This window comes from Anolis carolinensis, chromosome 4 (genome assembly GCF_035594765.1).
Source record: "Anolis carolinensis isolate JA03-04 chromosome 4, rAnoCar3.1.pri, whole genome shotgun sequence".
Taxonomy (NCBI): Eukaryota; Metazoa; Chordata; class Lepidosauria; order Squamata; family Dactyloidae; genus Anolis; species Anolis carolinensis.
Window position 1 is genome coordinate 154,341,229 of NC_085844.1, and position 18,221 is coordinate 154,359,449.

An 18,221-nucleotide genomic window follows, 5' to 3' on the forward strand; every position below is an offset into this window, starting at 1 on the left:
TCATAAAACTGCAATTTAAGACAAGACTGTCCAACTCTGATTACCTATATACTCGAGTATAACCAGAACCCTCACTCAAATATAAGCCAAGGGGGGCTTTTTCAGCCCTAAAAAAGGCTGAAAACTTGGCTTATACTCAAGTATATATGGTAATTAAATATTGAATTAAATATAGAATTTCCAAATCTGTAATAGTCCTAAAGCCAAAATTGTCCATGTGAGTGGGTGAGATAGTGACACCTTTGCTTTCTTATGGTTCAGTGCACACAAACTTTATTTCAGGCACACAATTATTCAAAAAATATTTTATAAAGTTATCTTCAGTCTATATGTATATGAAACATAATCCCCAATGCCAAGACATCACATTTAAACAAATACAGGTATTCCAAAATCCAAAAAAAAAATCATAATAATCCAAAATCCAAAACATTTCTGAACCCAAGCATTTTTATAAGAGATTCTCAACCTGTTGTATATCCTACATATATCGTAGATTGGGAGTCAAGACAACTTACAACTGTTAAAACAACCTAGTTAAAAAGCATAACAAGCCACCTAGTTGAAAAGCATAACAAATTTTAAAAGTGGTTAAATCATCAGCCCATCATACGAGGCCTGTTTCCCCTTAACAAAAGCTAATAAAATGAAAGTGAAGTGCCAACTTGCTTGACCTTCACATTTTTTTTTTACAAGTAGAGGTCATTTGTGCCCATAGAATTAATGCAATAATTAGTGCAATCTAGTGCTTTGTGTCTCAAATTCTTTTTCTTACAGCACAGCTCAAGCCTCTAGAAGTGAAGTTGGAATGATTCTAGTACAGGCATGGGCAAACTTTGGCCCTCCAGGGGTTTTGGACTTAAGTCCCACAATTCCTAAGAGCTAGTAAGCTGGAAGTGATTTCTGGGAGATGAAGTCCAAAACACCTGGAAGGACGAAGTTTGCCCATGCTTTCTCTAGTAGCTTCCAAAAGATGTTTTTGTGGCTCTTGGCTACAATGCTGCATGGGGCTGACAGCTAAATGCTGCATGGGGCTGATCTGGGTTAAGCTAAGTCAAGGGAAAGCACAAATCATGGCCCTGGTTTGGGTTGTCCTCTGACATAGTAGCAGTGAAAAAAGTTGGGTGAGTTCCTAACCAGAATTGCCCTCACTGCCATCCTAGAGTTACTCAGAGTTTTGCACTAATCACCCTCTGTACATAGCAATTGATGTCTTGGTTTTAATAATTGTCATGTTATGTTGTTTTATAACTATGTTATTATATTGTGTTTTAAATTTATGGACTGTTTTTCTTATATAAGCCACCCTGAGTCCCTTCAGGGAGATGGAGGTGGGGTACAAGAATAAGTGATGATGATGATGATGATGATGATGATGATGATGATGATGATGATGATGATGATGATGATGATGATTATCCCATGTTACCTGGTTCAGGGACACAGGGTGGCAGTCCCCTGTTATCATCCCCCCCCCCCCGGGTGTCACAACAGTAGGTGTGCCTTGATGTCAGCCAGATTGCTGAGAACAAGGAAGATGATGTGTTGTGGGTGGGGACCAACACAACATGGATTGGGGAAGGACCCCTACAGTGGCTGGCCAGTGGCACCAAAACTTATTTAGCATGGCTAGATAGTAGGGACTCCCTACTGTCCCTGTCACCAGATCAGACCCACATTAGTTGTCAATATAAAAAGGCCCTAAGAACTCAATCCTATGCTTGCTAACTCAAGTCAATCCCATTTTTGGTGGAATTTATACCCAAAGATATGCATATAGGACTACAGTCTTCAAAACTCTTCAGATGGCATATCTATCAGCTTTCTATAGCAAAACACACAGTTTTCTTTTCAGATGAGACGTGTTGTGGAACAGTTGCAGTGATGCTTGATTAAAAGCATCATTTACCTTTCTCCTGAAGCAGATAGGCAATATATGACTGTCTTTATTTTACTGTTGTTAATGAAATGGAAGTCAAGATGCTTCTGAAGTAAAAGACACCTTGTTTTGTGAACATTTCATCTGGTGCAGATAGCAAACTCTGTGTGACATCTGCCATTTTTGTTCCAGTTAATCAAAGTTGTCCACTGGTAGTTTTGTCATACTGTACAATAGAAATTAATATTTACTTTCCTGGGCTGTCCCTACAAACGGTACTGCGCTCAAGTTGAATGTGCTTTAAACACTGATTACTTGCAGACCGTGTTTAATCCTAACCATGGGTTACACATCTTTCACTCCATCAGTATTTTTCTCAAATCACAGTGTGTGGGTCACCTAACCTATCAAGAGCTCAGATACGAAATATAGTAATTTTGACATGCTTTGAGGCAATGCTTTAGAATAGTAATCTTACAAAATTAAATGTCTTCTGTTTTGCAGAAAGCTCTTATTTGGTTGACATTTTTGTGGCATTTTTATTTTTTAGAATCACATAGCAACATAATCTTTTTAAAAAAACAACTCTCTTTGTAAAAAGAGCAAGGGGGCAGGATTTGGTGATATGTAAGGCAGAGGTGTGTCTGCCCTTTAAAATAAAATGTAAAATGGACTCAAAGATTAAAACATTGTTAGCATATGGCAGATCAGGAAGGAGCAAAGGCAAAACATACCTGAGTTTGAAAGTTCCTCTCCTTAGTGGTTACTCCTTTGTTTTTTATTGTTTCCAAAAGAAAAAGAAGTAACAAGGCAAGTAAGTAAAACATCCCCCTAACATTTCACAGATGAAAACAAGAACATGTATGACCAATTAACATCAGAATGTGGTCAAGATGCCAAATCGTATTAATGAGGAAGAACAAGAAAGTAGAGGTATTAGTGCAGTGGTTCTCAACCTTCCTAATGCCGTTACCCCTTAATACAGTTCCTCATGCTATGGTGACCCCCCAACCATAAAATTGTTCTTGTCATTTTGTTACTGTTATGAATTGTAATGTAAATATCTGATATTCAGGATGTATTTTCATTCACTGGACCAAATTTGGCACAAATACCTGATACGCCCAAATTTGAATACTGGTGGGGGTGGGGGGGGGATGATTTTGTCATTTGGGAGTTGTAGTTGCTAGAATTTATAGTTCACCTACAATTAAAGAGCATTCATAACTCCCCCAATGATGAAATTGAACCAAACTTGGCACAAATACTCAATATGCCCAAATGTGAACACTGATGGAGTTTGGGGAAAATAGACCTTGACATTTGGGAGTTGTAGTTGCTGGGATTTATAGTTCACCTACAATCAAAGAGCCCCTTGAACCCCACCAACAATTAAATTGGGCCAAACTTCCCACACAGAACCCCCAAGGCCAACAGAAAATACTGGTCTTTTGCAACCCCTCTGAACCCCCCTTGCGATCCCCCCAAGGGTCCCAACCCCCAGGTTGAGAAATGCGGTATTAGTGCTTCCTTCAGGTCCTCCCAGGATGGTCTATGCATTTGCCTTTTGTCACTCTTCCTAGAGAAGGGGATAGTTGCTTTTGTAGAAGAGTTAAGGTACAACATCCAAATTGACCATGGATAAATCAACCCAGGTTTTTTAGTTGATTTTTTGACTAAATGTTCTAGATATATATATATAGGGTAGTCCAACAGAATAGCCCAAACAAAGAGTAAATACAATCAAGCATGGAGCAGGTCTCCTACAAAGATACACAATGGCATGTCCCTTTGCATTGAATCCTTTCTAGCTACATATTCTCTAATCTATTGCTCCTCTACTGCCCCACTTTTTCAATTGCTTTTTAAATGTCTCAGTTACTCCGTCTTCCTCCCGAGTTGCTCTTTCAGCTGGGGCCCCTTCTACACTGCCATATAGAATCCAGATTATCTACTTTGAACTGGATTATATGGCAGTGTAGACTCATATAATCCAGGTCAAAGCAGATAATGTGGATTATCTGATGTGATAATCCGGATTATATGGCAGTATAGAAGGGGTCTCAGGTAAAAGCAGAGTCTTGCAACTTCACATAGCTTGTTTATCCTTCTTCATTAGTAATATTTGCCATCTTGCCCACACTTTGATACTGTTTAACCACATATGTCCTAGTTTTCATGTGTGAAATATTGGAAGATAGCCAATTTATTTACTTACTTAGTTGATTCATACATTTACACAATTCCTTTCTGCTACAGAAACACTTTTCACGGAAGCTAACCGTAATGACTTGTAGATTAAAATATATATATACTAAGATTTTTTTTAAAGTATAACCACCATGGTGTAATAATTTTGCAGCATTTTTCTATTATTGTAATCTTTAATCCTGTTAAGGGTGTATGCATTGGTGGGGGGGGGGGGGTTGGGGGGATGGCCATAATTATAAGTTTTCTTATTTGGAGATGGTATCTTGTATTTGTTACATGTAGTTCAAGACCACTCTGTGTAAATTGCCACCTGTCTTAATCTTTCCGGTCATCCAAACACCTTGCATGTAGCTACAGGTTAAGGTTTAATGCATCCTGTGGCCATAAATACATTACTTAAGATGAAGAAACAAGCAAATATGTATCTAAACCTCGTGGTGGAAAATGAAATGAGCTTTCAACAGCTTCTCATACCAATGGTCCAATGTTACTTTTTTACTCTTTATTTTTCTGCTCTAAATTATTCACAACTCACATTCATCATTTTATGGCCTTGAGTAAGTTGATTTTTTTTCTCTTTCTCTCCCCATAATACCCCTCTCTCCCTTTACAGTATGAACTTGAGAAGAAATCACCATGGAGGATTCTAATGTTACGATGGCACAAATGGATTGTCTTTTGCACTATTGTGATGCTCATGACTGGCATTCCACTTCTGGTCTACCAAATGATCATTGCTTTTAAGGATCCTCCTCCCAGTCTTGTGTTCCAAATAGCAGCCATCACTTTTGGAGCCCTCACAGAGATACTTCTCACAAAGTAAGTGAAATTGTCTCCAGCTCTCCCCCCACCTCTAGTGTAAGAGAATAAGTGGCAAAAAGACATAGGATGTCATCACATTGTCTTCAAGAAGTGTCCTAGAACGCTTCCTGCATGTTTCCTTGATGGAAGCCAACCGATCCCATCAAACGGCGCACAGTTACTTCCAACAGGGCTTCATCCATGCACAGTGCTGAAACTGTCCTACGATGTAGCAAGGAGAACACAGAAAGTTTCCCGTGATCTCATAAGATAGAATGGGGAAGCTGGGCAGTGACGCTTTCCCACACAAAGTGGGAAAGGGGGCAATGCAAGTGATGTGGGTCACAGGGTGATACGTTCCCACACTGACTGCCCCGCTGCCCAACGAATGCCCCCGTTGTTCCCCAGCTTCAGGATCTCAATGTGATGAAGTTCATAGTCATGTTAGTCTGGAATATCAAGGTGCAAAGACAGCATCTTTGAGACACTGAGAGAATGGAATTGGTAGCGCAAGCTACCAATTCATCTGATGAAGTACACATGCATCTGATGAAGTACACATAAGTCTACAACAGCTTATCGGCCAACTACAAAAGATCTCTTTGCAGGAAAGATAACAAGGTCATGCAGTGTCCTCTTTCAACCTAATTCTCTTCCATCAACTGTGCTAGATGCCAGTTGCCATTGTTCAGCAGCATTTAGAAAAGGGGTAATTGCACATGGTAAATTGGGAGGTCTTTGCAGAGCTTGGAAATATTACTTTCAGGGGACTACAACTCCCGGACTCCCCAACTAGCATGGTCATTAAACATGCTGGTTGGAGGATTCTGGAAGTTCCAAAAAGTAATATTTCCAGCTTTGCAGTAGAGCTCCAAAACTTTCTACCTTCCAGTAACAAAAGCAAATAAAATTATAGTGGAGTAGCGGACCTCTTCTGTAGGTGGCTTGTGCTAATTACTTATCTCTCAACATCTATCAACATCATCTGTAAAATAGGAGCACTAATTTGTTACTTTTGACCAAGGTCATTGTTTGGCTCAACTGACCAGTTTTTCTGGAAAGGTGTTTTAGAATCTCCAATTTGCAGTAGCTCTGATACGAATATGTTTATCCTACAATAAGACTGGCCTGGCCACTATAAAGCCTGGACTACTATTTTGTCTCTGGCTCAGACTGGCAGATTTCAGTCTTTTAGTAAAAGCCAAGACAACCTATTTCAAAACTAAAACTTTCAAAGCTAAAGTCTGGCCATTCTTAATTTAGGGTAGTTCTACACAGGGACAAAAATGTGTGTACATTAAACCAACAGAAAGCAAAGGGATCACTATCTCAGTCATCCATGTGGACAATTTTGAATTTCCAGAAAAGGAATGCTCAGATTATAACAGGATTCCAACAATGTGGTGGACGAGGAAACATGAGGATGGGATGAGGCTGGTCTTATTCCTGTCTTAATAAACCATAGTTTATGTTAATGTACAAACACAATATGTTTCTCTATAATACAGATATGACTAATTATCTTTTTTACATCTTGTTTTCTACCATATACTGTTTAAAACTAAACCTCAGGATTTGAAATGTATCCAAGATGAAATGCCATCTTAGTTTCACTTTATCTCAAATCAACAGGCCCCACACTGACATGATTATATCAAAGCTGTGATGGTCATCATTAAAATGTTGACATTTACTGTTTGAAACTAATTTGCGGTACTGCAAAATTGCAGGTATGCCCTGTAAATAAGTGTCACTAACATGAATTATCTTCAGGCACTTAATGTCAGCATTTTAATGATAGCCACTCTCTGTTGTATGAGCCTTTGGAGGCTCAGGAGTTGGAGAAGAAGTAGGGTCAGGCTTTAATCGAACAAATGAAGACCAGAGAAAGCATAAAATAAGATGGTAAATGAAAATCCTAAGACTTTATCTCACCAGCTTATTGTCTTATTCCAATCATATTGTTTAAGCCAGTGGTTCCCAAACTTATTTGGCCTGCCACCCCCCTTTCCAGAAAAAATATGACTCAGCACCCTCTGGAAAGGGGGGCCTGGCTTAGAGGGGTGGGTGTGGCTCCTGCTCAAGAGGGCGGGGCTGAGCCTCTGCCCTAGTCCTAGATGCAGGGCTGGGAGGAGGAGGGGGAGGTGGGCGCGGCCACAAATGGGCGGCCAGGGCTGGGATGGGCAGAGTTACGAGCTCTGAGGCAGGGCTGAACGTCTATCTCTGTCCTGCGGTGCCTGCCAGGACACAGGTGGTGGGGCTAGAGGAGGGGGTGTGGCCTCTATACCCCACCCCCGTGATCTAACAAGCACCTCAGGGGAGGTATACAGAGGCTCTTGGGAAGAGGCCATGCCCCTAACCCCGCCCTTTAGTCCTAAAAGGCCTCTCAGGAGAGGTATAGAGCAGGGGTCCCCAAACTACAGCCTGCAGGCCACATGTAGCCCATCGAAACCATTTATCCAGCCCCCACAGCACAAAGGCAGAAGGGGGTTGGGCTAAATGGCCCAAGGGGTCTCTTCCAACCCTTATTGTTATTATTGTTGTTAACAGATGGCTATGTGGCCATCTGTCAGGGGTGCTTTGCTTGTGCTTTTGGTCCACAAAGGCAGAAAGGGGTTGGGATTATTATTATTATTATTATTATTATTATTATTATTATTATTATTATTATTATTGCTCAGTGGCCAACTAATGTCCGGCCCTCCAACCGTCTGAGGGAGTATGAACTGGCCCCCAGTTTAAAAAGTTTGGGGACCCCTGGTATAGAGCCTCAGCCCTCTCTCGGGCTCTGGGGAAGAAGCCATGCCCACTCCTCTAGCTCCATCCCCTGCGTCCCAACAAGCACCTCAGGGGCTCAGCCCTGTCTCGGGCATTTGGGAAGAGGCCCCTCCCCTCCCCTGGCCCCACCCCCGTGTCCTAATAGGTGCCATCACTGCCCCCCTGGATCGCTGCAGCACCCACCAGGGGGCAGTAGCACCCACTTTGGGAATCACTGGTTTAAGCGAATGGAAAGATGCTATTAGAATTATTTCTTTCATACTGCAGAAAAATTGTGCAATGCTGGCACTTTTATGATGCAAATTTCTGCAAGAAGTCTTCCACACAGCCTCGCTTCCATTCTCTGTTTGCCCTATCCTGAACATGTTGCCTATCTGGTGCATTCCCTCACCCTATTTTGCTGCAGTTTCACTATCATGCAGTTTTGTCATTATCACATGATCGTCTTCTGTTCTACAATGCTGGGAATGTAGCAGAAGACACTCATAACACAAAAAAGAGTGGTGGAACAACAGTAGTATTGGATTCATTGAGCAGTTTTCCTGTGAATGAAAATATATGATCCAAGCATGAATATAGTGCAACACAACTATGGGACACCCCATCAAAAGGTGTTTTTAGCTTGCTGTAATTGAGCTTTAGCAGTCTCGTATGATAAAGTCTTCAAGAACAAGATTCAATCTAATTAAACATTAGTTTTTTTAAAAAAATGTTCATAAAAACCTTTTTAAATTTCCAAAAATCTGCGGATATGTGAAAAGTTCTGAAACTTGCGGGGAGGGAGAAAGGAGCCCTGGAAGCTTCCCCACTTGTGCAATTGCGTAATAACCCCCCCCCCCCCCCATTTATATTGTTATAGCTATAATACGGACCCCTTACAATATTTTTGAAACACTTTAGAAACAGTCCCCCCCATTTAGTAACGAGTATTGAAACATGTTTTTCATTGATCGTACAGGCCCAGATATTGGGTAGGACTTTCCTCTGTATTGTTAAGGAATTGTCTAGCATCTGAATCAGCTAAGAATGGCAAAATGAACGTAAATAAAAACAAATCATCAAAGATTGCAGAACGTCTGTATAAACCGTAGCAAAACAGTCATACTAAAGTAGTGTTGGCATATTTTTCCCCTCTTCTCCCTGCCTCCCATGGTTGGTTGGGGGTTATTTTGTTTTGTTTTTTTATTTCCCCTTCTCAATAAAATACCAATTGGAAAATTGCCTGGAGACTCTGAAATCATTAGTAAATTAAGAATCTGCTTTTAATAACATTGAACTTGTAAATAATGCATTAATTGACGAGCTCGAAAGTTAGCTTGAATGTTAGAAACTCTGGCTGCAAATGCATAGTGAAGGAAGTATGCATTTCGAGGAGGCTGCACAATGAACAGAACAAATTAAATATGACAGTTGATATTTGCAAAAATGGTGAGATAATTGGAGGACACCTGCAGCTGTTTTCCAACCAAAACAACAGAAACTAAATATGTATCCAATTGAAGTGTGTCACATTTTTATTTGGGCACAATTCTTTTTTGTCCTCCTTGGGGTTTTGTGCTGTGCATTGCATTTGTTTGTTGCCTACCTTTTGTCAGGTCATATGTCTAAACAAGCAACAAGTGCCTCTTTGTCTGATACTACAGTTTATTGGTTCTGTCAGAGTTACATCTTGCAGAGTAAAGAATAAGAACATGAATCTTATTTACTAAGAGCTGGGAGTTCCTACAGAATATGACTCATGCTCAAACATATTTATATACTGGAGAAAACTGGAGTGCTTCAACATGTTTGTCTGTGAGCTTCTTGGTTGTTCAAAGAGCGGTCTTTTTGGTACTCATCTTATGAACAGCTTGACGAGAGGGAGCCCACGCACCCTGTCCTGTCCCCACCGTGTGATGAGAGGAGTGAGGGTGTGTGGGGCACCATGAGCCGCCCCGCGCCCCTTCCCTTTCGTGGTGTAATGGCACGGCCATGTGAAGAGGTCCTGTGTTGGGATAGGTAAAGTACAATTTGCAGGCTTCATCAGTATGCTATTTGAAAGCCTTCTGAAACCCCCCTATAAATACCCCAGACTGCCATTCAAAATTTTAGATATTATTTTCCACTATTTCATCTCAAATGCTGCAATTAAGTCAAACATATTACAAATGCTGCTCTCCCAGTCTCACAACCTCCCAAAATGAAACCAGAAGTGACACAACTTCCCTTCCAGATGCATCAGGCATATTGGTATCACTCCTGGAGGTGGGGAGATCCAAAGGAGCAAAAATGGATACTTTCCCTCTACATCTGCCCAGCCAGATTTGGATGAACCAATGATTGCATCATTGGAACATGGTTAGTTTAAAAAGAATAGTAATAGTATCATATTTGAAACATTCTAAACAAGACCTTTAAAAATTGTTTGCTACCTTGAACTTCAATCCAGGGAATTTGCATGCACCTGAGAATTCAGTTGTTTACATGTAGTTATTCCACATACAAAACCTATCTCTCCCTTCAATACCAATGCATAAGTGCACTTTGCTGTCCTAGATCCTCAGCTGAAATAAGAACACTTTAGCATACATCATGACTTTTGGATAAAATTGTTCAGGTCCTGTGGAAAAAATGAAACAACAGATGCTTTTTGATCTTGAAGGCTAAAAAGGATCATTGATGGGAGACTACCAGGTTATATTTCACAGAGTAACCCCCTCTGAATACTCCCTGCATTAGAAGAACCTATGAAATTTTTGGGGTTGTCATAGGTGAACTTGAAAGCATGTATCTGTGGGAACTGTAGTTTATCAAGACCCGGAATGAACAGACAAAAGACTAAAGAGAAGATTGGACAAACACAACACTTACCAAGCACCGAGGGGACAATAATCTCAAATAAACAGATAAGGGGAATGGCCCCATGGGCTTAAATGTCTTACACTAATGCCTAGATCATGTGAAATAAACAAGATGAGCTGGACTGAAATTTGATGGGACCAGACCTATGATTGCAATGTAGCAATGGAAAGGTGTAACTTATTTCAGAGAAATAGACCAAACAGAAGAGGGGGTGAAGTAGCATTATATGTCAAATATATTTATACCTGTGAAGAGATACAAGATGTCAATCCTGGAAATCAGGTTGAAAACATCTGGGTAAAAATTAAGGAAACAAGGACGGAAAAAGATGTAGTTCTGGGAATCTACTACAGACCTCCAAGCTATACGGAAAAACTGGAAGAAACCTTCCTTAACCAAATGAACAAACATGCAGAAAGAAGATATATAGTAGTAATACAGGACTTCAACTGCTCTGATATTTTGTTGGAAACTTTGCCAAGAGTACAAAGTCCAACAAATTCCTCACTTGACTTGCAGACAATTTTATTGTCCAGAAGGTAGAAGAGGCAACAAGGGGATCAGCTATTCTGGATCTGATCCTAACCAACACTAAGGATCTGGTCAATGGAGTGGAAGTGGCAGGATCCTTAGGTGCTCCTAGTGTTTGTGATACAAAAGAAAGGTGAAACTAAGAGAAGTCAAACATGTATTTAGACTTTAAGAGAGCAGATTTCAGGAAATTTAAGGAAGCATTGAGTGTGATTCCATGGACAGGAATACTAAAAGAGAAGGGAGTTAATTATGAATGCGAGTTTCTTAAAAGTGAGATACTGAAGGCACAATTGCAAACAGTGCCAGCAAGGAGAAAAATAGGAAAAGTGTAAAACAACCAGAATGGATATCCAAAGAACTTTTAGCTGAGCTAAGATTTAAAAGAGACTTGCACAAGAAATGGAAAAAGGGGAAATCAACAAAGAGGAATTCAAACAAATAACCAACATATGTAGGGAAAAGATTCATAAGACTAATGCACATCAGGCTTTCCAGAGAGATTAAAACCAATAAAAAGGAGTTCTTTGGTTATGACAGTAGAAAAAGGAAGAAAAAGGAAATGGTAGGGCCTCTGTGAGGAGAAGGTGGTGAAATGCTAACAGGAGATAGGGAAAAGGCAGAGCTGTTCAACACCTTCTTTGCCTCGATCTTCTTGCAAAAGGAGATTGGTGTTCAACCTGAACAATACGGAGAGGGCGAGATAATAAGGGAAATTGACCCAAAATAAGTAAAGAAGTAGTCCAGGAATACCTGGCAACTCTAAATGAATTCAAGTTTCCAGGGCCAGTTGAACTACATCTAAGAGTATTGAAGGAACTAGCAGAAATCATTTCAGAACCACTGGCCATAATCTTGTAGAATTCTTGGAGAACAGGAGAAGTCCCAGCACACTGGAGAAGGGCAAGTGTTGTCTCTATCTTCAAGGAGGGGGGAAAAGAGGACCCAAACTATTACCACCCAATCAGCCTGACATCAATAACAGGAAAGATTCTGGAGCAGATCATTAAGGAGGTAATCTGGAATCAGTTAGAAAGGAATGCTGTGATTACTAAAAGTCAACATAGATTTCTCAAAAACAAGTTATGCCAGACTAATCTTATTTTTTTCCCCCGATAGAGTTACAAGCTTGGTAGAGGCAGTGAATGCTATGGATGTAGCATATTTTGATTTCAATAAGACCTTTAACCAAGTCCCCCATGACCTCCTGCAAGCAAACTAGTCAGATGTGGGCTAGGCAATGCTACTGTTAGGTGGATCTGTAATTAATTAAGCGACTGAACCCAAAGGGTGCTCACCAAAGGTTTATCTTCATCCTGGAAAGAAGTGTCTAGTGGACTGCCACAGGCTTCAGTCCTGGTCCCAAAAATGTTCAACATAATTATTAAAGACTTAGATGAAGGTTTAGAGGGTGTGCTTATCAAGTTTGCAGTTACACCAAATTAGGAAGAATAGCTAATACTCCAGACGATAGGATCAAAATTAAAAACAATCTTAACAGATTAGAGAGCTGGGCCAAAACTAAAAATGAATTTCAACAAGGACAAATGCAAGATATTACACTTATGCAGGAAAAATGAAATGCAAAGATACAAAATGGACGATGCCTCGTTCAACAACAATCCATGTGAAAAAGATCTTGGAGTCTTCATGGACAACAAGTTGAACATGAGCCAACAGTGTGATGCAGCAGCTTCAAAAGCCTATAAGATTTTGGGCTGCACCAAAAGGAGTATAGTGTCTAGATCAAGGGAAGTCATGGTGCCTTTGTATTCTGCTTTGGTTAGACCTCACCTGGAATGCTGTGTCCAAGTCTGGACTCTGCAGTTCAAAAGAGATATTGACAAGCTGGATGGTGTCCAGAGGTAGGCGACTAAAATGATCAAAAGTCTGGAGAGGAGTGTCTTAAAGAACTGGGTATGTTCAACCTGCAGAAGAGGTTGAGAGGAGACATGATAGGCATGTATAAATATGTGAAAGGGTGTCATAAGGAAGAGGGAGCAGACTTTCTGCTGCCCTTGAAACTAGGATTAGGAGCAATGGATTCAAATTACAGGAAAGGAGATTCCACCTGAACATTAGGAAAAACTTCCTGATCATATGAGCTGTTCAACAGTGGAACTCTCTGCCTCGGAGATGGTGGAAGCTCCTTCCTTGGAAACTTTTAAGCAGAGGCTGGATGGCCATCTGTCAGGGATGCAGAGCTTTTTCTGCATGGCAGGGGGTTGAACTAGATGGCCCATGAGGCTTCTTCCACCTCTATTATTCTATGATTCAACACACAAACAAAACAGAGACACTTGTAATGTGTAATGACAAGAAGGGCAGTTTTGTATGAATGTATAACTCATGATTTAAAGAAGGGGGAATTATAGGACTTCAGTGTATCAATTTTAACAAGGCATTTCCTATATTTTCCAGTTTAAACTTTTGTGGCCACCAAAATGTGGTCAAAAACAGCCATAGTTAAAAGAGTGTTGCGCTGTTCTTGATACAGAATATTAACCACAAGCACCACAGATTAACTGGCAGCCTTAACAGAAAAGTTTTGCAAGGCAACAAGGTTCTCGTGACCAGTGTGCAGGGCAGGCAGCAAGTAATTGAGTGAAAGCATATGTTTTAAGTTTCATCTCCGCCAAACCATGCAGAATGGCAGCTCTTGCTATATTTATGTTGAAGAAACATGCTGACATACTCACAGAACCACTTGCCATCAAATATTGGAAAAAGAGTGAGTTGTTGGAGGACTGAAGATGAGCAGACATTGCCTCTCATTTCAAAAAAGGCAACAAAAAAGGAATACAGGAAATGACTGGTCACTCCGCCTGACCTTAATACCAGGAAATATATTTGAACAGATTATATAGGAGTTAGTTTGCTGTGATTAATAGGATTGGGCATGGGATTGTTAAGAACAAACCCAGCCAAACTAACCTTATATCTTTTTTTTAAATTGGGTCACCAGTTTAGTAGCTGATGGGAATGGTGTGGATGCCATTTATTGAGATTTCAGCCAACATTTGATAGGGGTCCCCATGATATTTTGATTGGCAAACTGACTAGACATTAGATGGAAATACAATCACATGGATCCATAATTGATTGGAAAACTGAGTTCAAAGAGTTGTCATCAGTGGTTATGTTTCAAACTGGAAAGAAGTCTCAAGTGTAAATCTAAAAAAAAAATCTGCCGTGGATCTGATACTCTTCAATATTTTTATCATTGGTGGGTTGGAGGGAACTGGATTTGCAGATGGTACAAAACTGGGAAGTATAGCTAGAACATTGGAAGATAGGAACAGAATTCAAAAAGCCCATGTGAAAAGGACCTTGGGATTATTGTTGATTATAATCAACAGGTTCAAATCCCAGGAGCGGAATGAGCGCCCGCTGTTAGCCCCAGCTCCTGCCAACCTAGCAGTTCGAAAACATGCAAATGTGAGTAGATCAATAGGTACCAATCCGGCGGGAAGGTAACAGCGCTCCATGCAGTCATGCTGGCCACATGACCTGGAGATGTCTATGTACAACACCGGCTCTTCAGCCTAGAAATGGAGATGAGCACCAACCCCCAGAGTCGGTTACGACTGGACTTAACGTCAGGGGAAACCTTTACCTTTATCTATAAATTGAACATCAGCCAGTAGTGTGATGTTGCAGCAAAGAAAGCAAATACTTTCTCAGCTTTCATTAATAAAAGCATAGTTTCCAAATCGAGGAAGGAACATTATATTCTGAACTGGTCAGCCTTCATTTGAAGTATTATATTCAGTTCTGGGTGCTCCAGTTTAAGAAGGATATAGACAAGTTACTTAGACAATTTGGTTCAAAGAAGGGCAATGAGGATGAGAAGAGAAAAGGATGAAGAGGAGACCAAGGAGTGACATGATTACACTCTTTCAGTACCTCAAGAGGAAAGTGCAAGCTTGCTCTCTGGTGCCATAGAGAATAGAACTAGATCTAATAGTTTTCAGTGACAGAATGATAGATTTCGATTGAACATTAGAAGGAACTTCTTGAGAGTAAGATCAGTTCAGCAATGGAACCAATTGGTGGTGAGATCTCCTTCTCTCAATGTCTGTAGAAAGAGGCTGGCCAGCTACTTGCTGGGAATGCTTTAGCTGGAGATCCTGTGTTGAGCAGTTTGATAGATCTGATGAACTTCAGGGCCCCTTCCCATTCCCTATATGTCAGACAGAAAATATAATTAATCAAATAAGGTTTGGATAGTCTTTCTGAGTAAATATCTAGTTCCCATTAAGTTTCCCATTGCTTAAGGTACATTTCTTCCCCCCTCCATTAACTTCAGCATTCAAGAACAGCTTTGATAGCAATTCCCACCACATTCCTGTAAGCCATGAATCTTGAAAGCATCTGTATATCCTTTTCAGTCATCGGTAAGAAGCAGCATAAGCAAGGGAAGATAGTAGGGTAGATCTGAAATTTAACCGTAAAGATGAGCATTACATTAACAGAAGAGAAGAAGCTTTGAAAATAAACTTTGCTTTCCAAGCAGTTATACCTATATTACCAGATGGTGTATTTATCTTAATTATTCCAACATCAAGAGGCATCAAGAGTGACTCTGATGACACTGTAGTCTACCTTATGCACTGAAAGTACGATTTCATACAGATTACATTCATTGCTTGGTATCAGGGAATATTATCATACCTTTTGGGAAAGTAAAATATCAGATGCTTCTTCTGAGCTACAAATGTGAAAAGTGTGTGTGTGTGTGTGTGTGTGTGTGTGTGTGTGTGTGTGTGTAATCCTGTGTGGAAAGAGCTTGGCTGAGTTGTGTGAGACAGGTGAGCTGGAATTATTTTGGGTAAAATAATTAAACAATTATTAACTGTTGTGGTCTGCCAGTTTGGAACAGAAAATGCCGTCTCAGAATAGCCATTCTCAACTGGCCCACACATATGAGTCAGTTTCATACCAAACGTATTCACTGCCACAGAGCAACTATACAACAATATGGTGTCCAGCTGTTGGGTGTTTGACATATATCATAGTTAAAAATAAGTCTGTTCATTTCTATATGGGCCTGGTCTGGCTGTGGATTTCTGTTCCAACAGTTACAAAAGCTTCAACTTTTCTGTTAAGCAATTACTGTCTTCTAGTAAGCCATTCCTTCTCATGAACAGACCTCACCTGGAATACTGTATCCAATTCTGGGCACCACAATTTAAGAGAGATTTTTTTTTCGTGTCAGAAGCGACTTGAGAAACTGCAAGTCGCTTCTGGAGTGAGAGCATTGGCCGTCTGCAAGGACGTTGCCCAGGGGACGCCCAGATGTTTTGATGTTTTACCATCCTTGTAGGAGGCTTCTCTCATGTCCCTGCATGGAGCTGGAGCTGATAGAGGGAGCTCATCCCCAGGTGGGATTCGAACCTCGCAGCTTGCAGATCAGCAGCCCAACTTTCAAGTCACAAGGCTTTAACCCACTACTCCATCGGGGGCTCCAAGAGAGATATTGACAAGCTGGAAGGTGTCCAGAGGAGAGAAGTTAAAATGATCAAAGGTCTGGAGAGGAGACCATGCCCTATGAGGAGCAGCTTAAAGAGCTGGGTATGTTTAGAATGCAGAAGAAAAAGTTGCGAAGGGACATGATGGCCATGTATAAATATTTGAAAGGATGTCACAAGAAAAAAGGAGCAGACTAGTACTTGGAACAATGGGTTATAATTACAGGAAAAGAGATTCCACCTGAACATTAAGAAAAACTTCCTGACCATAAGGGTTGTTCAGGAGTGGAATTCTCTGCCTCGGAGTGTGGTGGAAGCATCTTCCTTGGAAGCTTTTAAACAGAGGCTGGATGGCCATCTTTCAAGGGTACTTTGTGCTTTTCCTGCATGGCAAGGGATTGAAGTAGATGGCCCATGTGGTCTCTTCCAAGTCTATTATTCCATTACAGTGGTTCTTAACCTGGGATCCCCAGATGTTTTTGGCCTTCAACTCCCAGAAATCCTAACAGCTGGTAAACTGGCTGGGATTTCTGGGAGTTGTAGGACAAAAACATCTGGGGACCCCAGGTTGAGAACCACTATTCTATGATATGGTAACAGTATAACAGCATCAGTTTAGTCATCTTGTCTTCTAGTAAGAGTTCAGGCCTGATTTGTTCTAGGATCTATTTATTTGTGTTTTTAGCAGTTCATGGTATCCACAAAACTCTTCTCCAGCACCACATCTCAAATGTCTGGATTTTCTTCTTGGTCAGCCTTCTTCTCTTTCCAGCTTTCAGAGCCATAAATAGAAATGAAAAATACAATAGTATGAACCATCCTAGCTTTAGAATTCAGTGAGATATCTTTACAGTCTTGTCTAGTTCTTTCATAGTATCTCATCCAAGTCACAATCTTCTTCTGATTTGTTGACTACAGTCTCTATTCTAACAAATAATTAAGCCAAGATATGGAAAATCGTGAACTGTTTCAGTATCTTCATCATCTGCTTTAAAGCTCTGTAAATTGTTTGTGGTCACTTATTTTTTGTTTTCTTAATGTTCAGCCTTAAATCTGCTTTCACTTCAAATTTACAGCATTCATATTTAAGTGAAAGATGATCATTTGTGATAATGAAACTCTGAATGTGGGTTATATAAGAAAGTCAGCCAACAACTAGGCCCAGGTTTGACTTTTCTAAAGTACAATTTGTGTTTGCAGTTGGGAATGAGGAACTATTTCCTCCTGGAATCAAGAATGCAATAATTGCAGTCAGTATTTTTCCATACTCCCTTAAGTATGTTTTCCCATTTCATGTTCTATTGGACTTTAAAATCTCCTGCTTCTCCCTTTAGCCAGTGCTCTAAGGGACTATTGCCTGACACTGAAAACTAGCATGTGACCCAATAACCCAGACACATGACTATGTCTTTTGAGGTTACTGCAAAGATTTTTCTTCCTTAGTACTCGTGTTTTTCAAAGCTTCATTTTCCTCCATTACATATATCTTGTAGATCTTTTAGATCATGATATAATTTTATATAATTATTATTATAGGATACATTAATGTCAGTTGTAGCTATCTGTCTGAGATAATATTCCACTTTTATTGATAATTTGTGGGATATATTAAGCATCTTGGAAGAATTACATTTTAATACAACTCCAAGGATCTTCAAACTAGCATGACAAGCAGACCCAGATGGTTAGGGAATTCTGAGAGGTGTAAT

General features: G+C 40.3%; 1 protein-coding gene across 2 annotated transcripts in view; it reads left to right on the plus strand.

Annotated features, from left to right (window-relative positions):
• LOC103278655 (uncharacterized) overlaps window positions 1-18,221 on the plus strand; it is a 356,515-nt gene that overhangs the window by 295,431 nt on the left and 42,863 nt on the right. For both annotated transcript variants that reach the window (XM_062978047.1, XM_008109290.3), the window contains exon 4: window positions 4,704-4,909. In XM_062978047.1, coding sequence (XP_062834117.1) covers window positions 4,704-4,909 — 206 coding nt within the window. The remainder of the gene's footprint in view (window positions 1-4,703; window positions 4,910-18,221) is intronic.